We start from the raw sequence: 11,509 nt of genomic DNA, 5'->3' as shown, positions 1-11,509 counted from the left end.
CTCTCACCAGACACTGAACTGCCGACCTTTTGATTTCAGGCTTCCCAGCCTCCAGATCTATGAGAAATAAAAATTTGTTGTTTAAGCCACCCAGTCTATGATAATCTTGTTTTAACAACTTGAACTGACTAAGAAAGTAGGACAGATTGTGTTTACATGGTGGGTTAGAAGAAGGAACAAAGGAGAACATTAGGGTTGATAGAGGAGTAATTATGGACCATAGTGTTCTAAGTAACCCTCCCTAAAACTGGCACTTCCTTGTTTTTCTTCATCTTAGTGAATGGTATCACCAAATACCTTTCTGTAATTTTTCTCTTTCCCTCATTCCTCAGCTCTCATCTCTTCAGAAACCTATTGTGCCTTTTGGCTCTGAATTATATCCTGTCCGTGCCCTTAGTCCAAGCCACCCATATCTTTCCTAGACCACCAAAATGTCGAAGTGATCTCCTTACCTCTACTCTTGTCTTCACATAATCCAATTTCTTCATGGCAGCAAGAGTGATTTATTCTATAAAGTATACCAAATTTTCTTAGCTCTGCTTTTTACAGACTCAAAGCCTCTCTCATTACATTCTAGAAGGTCCCTCCTATATTATCTGGCCTACTAGACTTCATATAATTTCAGCCTTCCCTTTATGACACATTGTTTAGCTACACTGTTTTTGTTTTTGTTTTTTTTTAAAGATTTTATGTATTTATTTGACAGACGTAGAGACAGCCAGCGAGAGAGGGAACACAAGCAGGGGCAGTGGGAGAGGAAGAAGTAGGCCCCCAGCAGAAGATCCTGATGTGGGGCTCGATCCCAGAACACGGGGATCATGCCCTGAGCCAAGGCAGACACTTAAAGACTGAGCCACCCAGGCGCCCCTCTTTTTTTGTTTTTTTAAATGTGACTTCAGTTTTTTCTTTCCTTGGGCTTTATCTGTTGTCCTTTCCTCTAGATTGCTCTTTCTCTCATCTTCACCATGACTGCCTGCTTCTAATCCTAGGTGAAAATCATTTCCACAGAGAAATCTTCTGACTATCCAGTTTAAAATACCTTGATGACAAAGTCACTTTCCAATTTGTTACTGTTAATTCATACTAGTTCTTATTGACATCTTCAGTTGTTTTATTACTATTATTTACTCATATATTTTCTTTCTTTTCCCTTTCTCTTCCTTTTCCTAAATTTTTATACAAATTCTAGTTAGTTAACATATAGTGTAATATTGGTTTCAGGAGTAGAAATCAGTGGTTCATCACTTAACATACAACACCCTGTGCTCATCCTAACAAGTGCCTTCCTTAATGCCCCTCATCCATCTAGGCCATCCCACACCCACCTCCCTCCACCCTCACTTTGTTCTGTAGTGTGAAGAATCTCTTATGGTTTGTTTCCCTCTCCCCTCTTTTTTCCCCCTTCCGTATGGTCATCTGTTCTATTTCTTTTTTAAAAATTTATTTTATTTTTAAAAATTCAATTAATTAATTAATTAATTAGAGAGAGAGAGTGCAGAAAAAGAGAAAGCACAAGTGGAGGTGAGGGGCAGAGGGAGAGGGACAAGTAGACTCCCCGCGGAGTAGGGAGCCCAATGCAAGACTCCATCCGAATACCCTGGGATCATGACCTGAATGGAAGGCAGACACTTAAGGGACTGAGGCACCCAGGCGCCCCATCTGTTTTAGTTCTTAAATTCCTCATATGAGTGAAATCATATGATAGTTGTCTTTCTCTGATTGACTTACTTTGCTTAGCATAATAAACTCCAGGTCCATCCGTGTTGTTACAAGTGGCAAAAGATTTCGTTTTTTTTCTAATTTTGTTTAAATCAACTTAGTTAACATATAGTGTAGCATTGGTTTCAGGAGCAGAATTTAGTGATTCATCACTTACATATAACACCCAGTGCTCATCCTAACAAGTGTTCTCTTGAAAACCCATCACCCATCTAGCCCATCCCCCACCCACTTCCCCACCAGCAACCCTCAGTTTGTTCTCTTAACTATATAGTCCCTTATGGTTTTCCTCTCTTTCTGTTTTTATCTTATTTTATTTTTACTCTTTTTTATTCTGTTCAGTTAGCCAACATATAGTACCTCACTAGTTTTTGATGTAGTGTTCAATGATTCATTAGTTGTATATAACACCCAGTGCTCATCATAATATGTGCCCTCCTTAATACCCATCACCTGGTTACCACATCCCCCCACCCTCCTCCCTTCTATAACCCTCAGTTTGTTTCCTGGAGTCCAGAGTCTCTCATGCTTTGTCTCCCTCTCTGATTTCTTCCCATTCAGTTTTCCTTCCCTTCCCTTCCCTTGTGGTCCTCCACACTGTTCCTTATGTTCCACATAGGAGTGAAACCATATGATAATTGTCTTTCTCTGCTTGACTTATTTCACTTAGCATAACCCATTCTAGTTCCATCCACTTTGTTGCAAATGGCAAGATTTCATTCTTTTTTATGGCTAACATTCCATTGTGTGTGTGTGTGTGTACCGTTACACACGATACACACACACACACACACACACACACACACATATATACCACTTCTCTATCCATTCATCAGTCGATGGACATTTGGGCTTTTTCCATAGTTTGGCTATTGTTGATAATGCTGCTAACTGCCTAGGGGTTCATGTACCCCTTTGAATCTGCATTTGTGTATCGTTTGGGTGAATACCTAGTAGCGAAGTTGCTGGATCATAGGGTAGTCCTATTTTTAACTTTTTGAGGAACCTCCATACTCTTTTCCTACAGTAGTTGCACCTGTTTTTATTCCCACCAACAGCGGAAGAGGGTTCCCCTTTCTCTGCCTCTTTGCCAACACCTGTTGTTTCTTGTGTTGTTAATTTTAGCCATTGTGACAGGTGTGAGGTGATATCTAATTATAGTTTTGATTTGTATTTCCCTGATGGTCAGTGATGTTGTGCAATCCTATATTTTCTTTCCACAATAGAATGTAAGCTCCTTGAGAGTTAGAATCCTGTTTTATTCATCACTCTATCCTGAATACATCCACATGCTTAGCAAAGAGCAGCATTCAGTTAATGCTTGTCGGGTTAATGGATTATGTTTTCCCCACCTGTACTAGTATTCTCTTTTATAGGTTTTTACTTACATTCAGGCAGAAATGGGACTGAATTCATCAATTTAGTGTCCTATTGGGTAGGAGAGATATTTAGCTAAAAGAAAAAAAAATCCAAACACTCTACTGCTATAGCCTTTGCACTAAGCACATGATTTGATGGAGGTGGGAAAAGGGTCTGTTTCTTCAATTCATGGACATTCAACTTCCAAATGGTTTCTTAAATGTTAATGTAGAAACTTAACTAAAAATTAGAATTGGTGGTGTAAAAATAGAACTGAATTGAGTATCCTTTTCCTTTTTGAAATTGAAACACTATAATGTTTGCAAATAGATGGTCAAGACAATGTTTTGACTAAAAATCCGTTGGCTCTGGTTGTGATTTTCCTTCTATCAGTGAACGACTTCGGAAATAAACCCTAATGCTAATTAAATAATACACGATTAAGAATTCTTTACATATAAACTGCCAGATGTTTAAAAAGGTTAATATTCTCTCCATAAGGAAAATATTAAGTTCTAAAAGGTCATGGAGATTGTTTTCCTGGCAGGTTGTTCATAGATATTCTTTATCCGTTAGTATTACTATTAATAATCCTTTTCTGATTATGAATAAACAGTTTACACCCTACGTATTTATTCATGTTAACATTTACTTAGGAAAATGTGTTTCTTACAGGAGGATAAATAGTGGCTGGAAAGAATGCTGGCAACTTCAAAGCAAAATGAAGTTCTTTCTATTGCTTTCCGTCATTGGGTTCTGCTGGGCTCAGTATGACCCAAATACCAAACCTGGACGGACATCTATCGTCCATCTGTTCGAGTGGCGCTGGGTTGACATTGCTCTTGAATGTGAGCGATACTTAGCTCCAAAAGGATTTGGAGGGGTTCAGGTGGGTATTGTTCATAGTAGAAATTGCAGTTTGCTATCCTTGTAGTATATGGTATTGTGATATGTATCGGTAAAGCTGGAACATTTTACCGAGGAAGAAAAAAGTTTAGGATTGTTGGCAGCTTTATGTTTTGTTTCTGATATAAGCTTTCTTCAGCAGGATGTTTCCAATATGCTGTTAATATTTTCATTTGTTGCTAAAGATGTAGCTGTATATGCAAAGATTCAGAAATTATTTTAGATTATTGGTTAGTTTCTAGAGTATCCAGTGATATAAAGTAACCCATCATTTGATACTTACTATGATTTTTTATTGGTAGATCTCTCCACCCAATGAAAATCTTGTGGTTAATAACCCTTTTAGACCTTGGTGGGAAAGGTACCAACCAATTAGCTACAAGTTATGCACAAGATCCGGAAATGAAGATGAATTCAAAAACATGGTGACTCGATGTAACAACGTTGGTGTAAGTGCATTAAAGTTTCCTTTAAAAAATAATCAGGAAAATAATCTCTCTCTCCTCTCTCCCGTTCCTTCAGAGCAGAATGTGTTCCCTGTTTATTTTTCATTTTACTTTACACTTAAGCTATAACTAACACTTAGTTATTACCTTATGTTCAGCTGCGCAAATTCCTGTATATGTGCTATTTGTCTACTAAAGAAATTTAAGTCACAGTTTAAAGCCGAACTTGTTTATAAAGCAAGTATCAGCTTTCAGGCCTATAACTATACACATTTCTGGGGAATCCCTTTCTAGTTAGGAATTGGAAATGCCAGTTGCAATATTTGCTGTAATTTTGATGTGACTTGTAACTCCACCTGTCATTTCCGGGTCCTCTTTCACGTAGGGGTTTTTGATGGTAAATCATTATATTCTTTTTGAGGGGGAGCATGAGAGACAATATTTGCCTTCGGATGCGAAGTAGATAATAGAGACTTGCTGCTTCTTTCTTAGGAGGATGCGTGGAAATTTCAAAGACCACTACACTCTCCTGTCTTAGCTGATTCTTACCTCCCCGCAAAAAAGACTGTTTGCATTTTTTCATAGTTATGGTAGTTTTAGTTCTATCAGTTTATCAGATAGGTAAGTATTTTACCAAGACGGTAGAATGCAGATAGGTATTCAGTTCACATTGATTTCCCTTCACGCTTGACTTTTGGCTTACTAAGAAGATAAGTTAAAAAATAACAAAGACCTATTTTGGAGTGCGATTAACATACCAGAAAGTTTAGTCAATAATACTACATAGATTTCTACCTCTCTATAAGTCCAACTGAAATAGAAACTTTGTTTTTTAGGTCCGTATTTATGTGGATGCTGTCATTAATCATATGTGTGGGAATGCTGCGAGTGCAGGAACGAGCAGTACTTGTGGAAGCTACTTCAACCCTGGAAGTAGAGATTTTCCAGCAGTCCCATACTCTGGTTGGGATTTTAATGATGGTAAATGTAAAACTGGAAGTGGAGACATTGAGAGCTATAATGATCCTTATCAGGTAATTAAAGGAAAAAACCCACAGTGATCTGGATAAAGAGCTATCTGTGTTTAATTATCTACATGTAGTTTATTGATCTTCATTTTAAATACTGGCCTGGATTCCTTAGGAAAAGAGGATTCCAAGTTTGACTCTTTAAAAATAAGAAACACAGGGGCGCCTGGGTGGCTCAGTCGTTGAGCGTCTGCCTTAGACTCAGGTCATGATCCCAGGGTCCAGGGATGGAGCCCTGCATTAGGCTCCCTGCTCAGTAGGAAGCCTGCTTCTCCCTCTCCCCCGCCCCCTGCTGGTGTGCCCTCTCTCGCTGTGTCTCTCTCTGTCCAATAAATCAGTAAAATCTTTAATAAAAAAAAAAAAGAAAAGAAATGCAGATCAAGATTTAAAGCATTTTCCCCCATTTAATTTGTTCCAGTCAAAAAACTCGTCTACTTGTTTTCCTCCATACTCCATTTTTATACTAGAAAATGTTTCAAAGGTATGTCCATACGAGAATGTCAGCTTCTCCAGTTTCCAATGCAAAGACACTACCGAAATATCTGTTAATGAATAAATGAATGCATTATCAAATGGATTATCAGGTAGAGGCGATGTTTTGTGTATCAGTCACAAAATTTTTACCTTAATAGGTCTGAGATTGTCATCTGGTTGGTCTTCTTGATCTTGCGCTGGAGAAAGACTATGTGCGTTCCACGATTGCTGAATATATGAACCGCCTCATCGACATTGGTGTAGTGGGGTTCAGAATTGATGCTTCTAAGCACATGTGGCCTGGAGACATCAAGGCCGTTTTGGATAAACTGCATAATCTAAATACACAGTGGTTCTCTGAAGGAAGTAAACCTTTCATTTTCCAGGAGGTACATTAATACCTGTATATATCTACATTTCATGGGTATATGAAATAAGATCATTTAGTTCATTAGAAAATAAGTGATAGATTTAATGAATACAACTTCTGTTCTTTAATGGCTGGCTCATTTATATAGAAGAGTTTTCTTAAACCCTATTTTATTGAGACAGTCTCTAACATCTAATTCTTTATCACAAGAGATTTTATGGAAGTGCAGAGAATTTATTTAGGCTGCAAACATCTGTGTCACTTACCGTCTCCCCAGAGACCATTACAAAAGGCAGATACTATGATAGTGGTTTTCTTGAGCCAGCCTATCTGAGTTTTAATCTTGCCTATAGCACTATTCGCTGTGTTCACTTAGCCAAATTGATTAACCTCTCTCTGCGACATTTGTCTTTTCATGTGAAGAAAAGGGATATGATCATAGTTATGTCTTTGTCTAAATGTTAGTAAGTTAATATTTGTCAAGCACTTAGGAATGTTGTGAACCAGATCTCAAGTGCTATAGAAATGCGAGTCATTGTTATTATTGTCTATGTCCAAGAGTAAAAGTAGGTCCACATTCTCACAGGACAACAGATCACCTTGTTATCATGTTATTTTTAATATTGTACTGTATAATTTAGCACAGAAAAAGAATCTTGCCTTAAGGAAAACCATTTGGGGTATTTCAAACAATATAAATAATTTCAAGCCATTTTCTATATAATGTTAACTTGTTGGTGAAAATCTTTAAAGTTCTTATTTAAAATGATATTTTCCCTATATTTCTGCTAGGTAATTGATCTGGGTGGTGAGCCAATTAAAAGCGAGGAGTACTTTGGAAATGGCCGTGTGACAGAATTCAAGTATGGTGCAAAACTAGGCACAGTCCTGCGCAGATGGAATGGAGAGAAGATGGCTTATTTAAAGTGAATGAAATATGATTTCTCTCTTTTTTTTTAAGATTTTATTTATTTATTTGACAGAGAGAGACAGCGAGAGAAGGAACACAAGCAAGGGGAGTGTGAGAGGGAGAAGCAGGCTTCCCGCGGAGCCGGGAGCCCGATGCAGGGCTGGATCCCAGGACCCTGGGTTCATTATCTGAGCCAAAGGCAGACTCCTATTGGCTGAGCCACCCAGGCACCCCTGAGTTGTCTTTTAAATTATTTCACAGATGTGTTAGTCTTATTATCCCAATCTGAAGTAGTTTAGGAACTTATTTAGAACTTTTAAGGATTCAATTGTTGGTAATCAGGATTACAGTTCCCCAAATTCCAATTTAACATCTTTTTTATTTAGAATGTCAATCATGAGGATCACGAGAAACCCAAAACACACGCTAGAGACTTTATGGATTATATAACTATACTACATTTGACTAATGTTTGCAATATAATATGTGAAGACTACGTTATTATTTAAATGATTGTATCATTTTGAATAGTTACAACATGGCTATGCTAGGGGAATTTACAAATATTATTATCAATTAATTATTTTCAAATATTAGAATATTTATATTATATCAATATAAGAGTGAAACCTACTTTTAACCCAGTTTTCCATTTTGTGTAATATCATATGTATGTTGATCATTCTGAAGTTTCATCTAAATTATGATGTACTGAAATCTCTGAAATGACTTTTTTATAACAAGAATCTTGCAACTGTAACATGAATGTAATACAAGTAATTCATAGACACATACATACATACATGCATGGAATGTATAATATATCTATATATAATTTATAGATATTTTTAAAACCTCCTATAGAATAATCATTTAATTAGAGAATTTCATTTAGGCCTGCTATACCAAAAGAAGTACCCTAAAGCTATTGGAAAGGAATACATGTTTGTGTGTGCATACGTGTTTTAATAGGAACTGGGGAGAAGGATGGAGTTTCATGCCTTCTGATAGAGCACTTGTCTTTGTGGATAACCATGACAATCAGCGAGGACACGGAGCTGGAGGAGCATCTATTCTTACGTTCTGGGACGCCAGGTAGGAAATAAAGCCCCCCCCTTTTCTACCTACCTTTTAATGACACTAAAAATATTGTTTTCTTCTATGATGATATCATTTTGTAACCTTCAGACTGTACAAAATGGGAGTTGGATTTATGCTCGCTCATCCATATGGATTTACACGAGTAATGTCAAGCTTCCGTTGGTCAAGATATTTTCAAAATGGAGTAGTAAGTTTTTGTTTTATCCAAAATATCTTTTTCTCAAGAAAGGGAAGGCAGTTTTAAAATATGGCACTAGAGAATGAAAAATTGGGGAGAAAATGGTCAGAACTTGGTAAAAGGCTATAAAAATACTGAGGGAGTTAGATTCCAACTGAAAACAACTCAGAGACACAAGACAGACTGGGTTTGGTGGACTGGAGAGGAAAGAGATAAATACTTGAGATGTTAAAAAGTCTGAGCTTTTTAAAATTTTTTCTCTTTACTTTAGGATGTTAATGATTGGATTGGACCACCAAATAATAATGGGGTAATTAAAGAAGTTACTATTAATCCCGACACTACTTGTGGTAACGATTGGGTCTGTGAACATCGATGGCGTCAAATAAGGTGGGCATTCTTATCTAGAGATGTCCTCTAGTAATAAACATTCTTAACATTTTATTTCAAACTGTTAACATATTCACCAGCATTTTATGTGGTGTTTTATTTTTAGGAACATGGTTATGTTCCGTAATGTAGTTGATGGCCAACCTTTTACAAACTGGTGGGATAACGGTAGCAACCAAGTAGCTTTTGGAAGAGGAAACAGAGGATTCATTGTCTTTAACAATGATGACTGGTAAGTAGATATCAATTAGAAATCATATTTTATCCCAATATGTTCTTGGTTTACTACTTTCTCTTCTTGCACATTTACTTTTCTCGTTTCTGAGAACAGTATGTAGTCAGCAGATTAAAAAACCACGGAAATTGGAAGAAAAATGATGATGCTTCTCTTCTGATTTCTTTATAAGGGCTTTCTGTTCAAAGTAGAGTTATTTCATGTGCATCCTTGCCTATCATGTGCAGATACGAGGCACCCATATAGGCTCGCATATACACCCCACCCCAAAAACACAGAGTAGTTAATATAAAGGTTGTGAAAGCACTAGAAGAACATGTCTTATAGCCCCCCTTCCCTTTTTATATAATGGGAAAATATTGCCTCAATACTGAAGTACATGTTTTTAACTCTTTTTTTCAAGTATTCATATATCTGGTTTTTTGGTCTTCTTTTTTCACTTCCTTGTATCTCTGACAAATAATATATTTTTCAAAGCGTATGTATAAAGAACATGTATCTTACGGTTGGTCAGTGATTCACCTCGGGAGATTTTCAAGTTTTAGTTCTGAGACTTCTTCTTACTTTCCTTTGCTTATACTTCCATCGTCTGCCTCGAGTGTATTGATTCCCTAGTATAGAGAACTATGGCTTAGAAGATGTCTTCACAAGCAGTTGAAAAGTCTCAGTTCCAAGGCCAACTTTCACTCATGCTTAGCTCATTTTAGCCTATATTATATTTTGCTGACAAAAAGGTAAAACAAATATATCTCTTTCTTGCCAAAAGAAGCTATGGCTAGTCCTTTAATTTCTGTCTTTTGGATGGGAGAAGGAAAATAAATTTATGAGACAGCTTTATATTTCAAACCATACACTTGTTCATAAAAATACTGGATTATTTTTATCTCCAGCCCAAATTCACTTTCTCCTCTTGTGAAAAGATTTTTGTAGTAATAATCAAATTTAAATTATTGAACATAATTAGTATTTTCTTAAGTTTAGATGAGGACATATTTAAAATATCTGTTTACCACAGGAAGGACTTTTATCTAAGGGTGACAATTCACTCAAATCTTCACTAATAGTCCCTCAGCCGTAATTTCGTGATAATATTCACTGCTGACTAGGGAATCGCTAAGTCTTCTGTAAGATTACTTTCAGTCTTGGAAAACTGTTCACATCTACTGGAGAGGTCTCTGCATTTTCTTCTCACTGAGACCTTGACTGCTTAGGGCTCTACAGCACAAAGTTCAGCCTCTAGAGATAATCTGAATTCTTGCTTTTAATTGTGATGAATTCAAGTTAAATCTTAAGTTTTATTTTATAGGGCATTATCTTCAACTTTGCAAACTGGTCTTCCTGCCGGCACATATTGTGATGTCATTTCTGGAGACAAAATTGACGGCAATTGTACAGGAATCAAAATCTATGTTTCTGGGGATGGAAATGCTCATTTTTCCATTAGTAACACTGCTGAAGATCCATTCATTGCAATTCATGCTGAATCTAAATTGTAAAATTTGAAATAAATAAATACGCATACTCAGAGAAATAGCCAAGTGTATTTCTTTCCGTGTGTGTGTGTGTTTGTGTTTTTATAATTCATTAATTTTTGGTAAAAGCTATAAGTAATCAACTTGAAAAACTCAGAAAACTTGGGGCGCCTGGGTGGCTCAGTCGTTAAGCGTCTGCCTTCGGCTCAGGGCGTGATCCCGGCATTCTGGGATCGAGCCCCGCATCAGGCTCCTCTGCTGGGAGCCTGCTTCTTCCTCTCCCACTCCCCCTGCTTGTGTTCCCTCTCTCGCTGGCTGTCTCTATCTCTGTCAACTAAATAAATAAAATCTTTAAAAAAAAAAAAAAGAAAAACTCAGAAAACCATAAAAAATCACATGTAATTATATAATTATGAGATTGCTACAATTAACATCATGTTATATTTTAGGAGACTCATGATGTCTTGTCATGTGTCAATGGAATTTCTAAGAATTCGGAGAGACATCTTAACAAATATGTTTGTTGCCATTAATACCAAATTTCCCAGCGTGTATTTATGTATTTCTTCCATCAAGTGTTTCTAACATTTAGGGAGAGCTGATTTAATGATTCCCATACAAAGTTATAGCATTTGAGCGACTTCAACTTTATGAAAGACCGTCTACAGTTAATAAGTTAAAAAATAAAATAAATTTAAATTATGCAAGATATATGTCTTAATTTTATGGAACTCATAGGAATCTTCTACTTTTTTTCTATATTTTTCTCTTCTCTTTGTAATGTCTTTAACTTGATGTAGATGTATGGGTTTTTTGTTCCATTTCTTAACCCCCCGTATGGATGGATGTAATTACTTAGGACTTTCATTACGCCGTATGTTCTGGATTTTCTTCCTGATCCTCTAGCTGTTCATTTTCCTT

At 36.6% G+C, this 11,509-nt stretch overlaps 1 protein-coding gene across 1 annotated transcript; it reads left to right on the top strand.

Moving 5' to 3' along the window:
- The first annotated feature begins 3,784 nt into the window (after window positions 1-3,784).
- Window positions 3,785-10,612, top strand: LOC103669312 (pancreatic alpha-amylase-like). The gene is given in 10 exon segments (XM_040626682.1): window positions 3,785-3,967; window positions 4,287-4,433; window positions 5,267-5,464; window positions 6,091-6,321; window positions 7,095-7,228; window positions 8,185-8,307; window positions 8,401-8,500; window positions 8,763-8,881; window positions 8,988-9,113; window positions 10,423-10,612. Coding segments are annotated over 10 exon segments (1,536 nt in total). The 5' UTR covers window positions 3,785-3,799.
- Window positions 10,613-11,509: the final 897 nt, after the last annotated feature.

Source organism: Ursus maritimus, unplaced genomic scaffold (genome assembly GCF_017311325.1).
Source record: "Ursus maritimus isolate PB19 unplaced genomic scaffold, ASM1731132v1 scaffold_12, whole genome shotgun sequence".
NCBI classification, from domain to species: Eukaryota; Metazoa; Chordata; class Mammalia; order Carnivora; family Ursidae; genus Ursus; species Ursus maritimus.
Note: the sequence above shows the minus strand (reverse complement) of the source record. Positions and strands in the feature narration are given on the sequence as shown.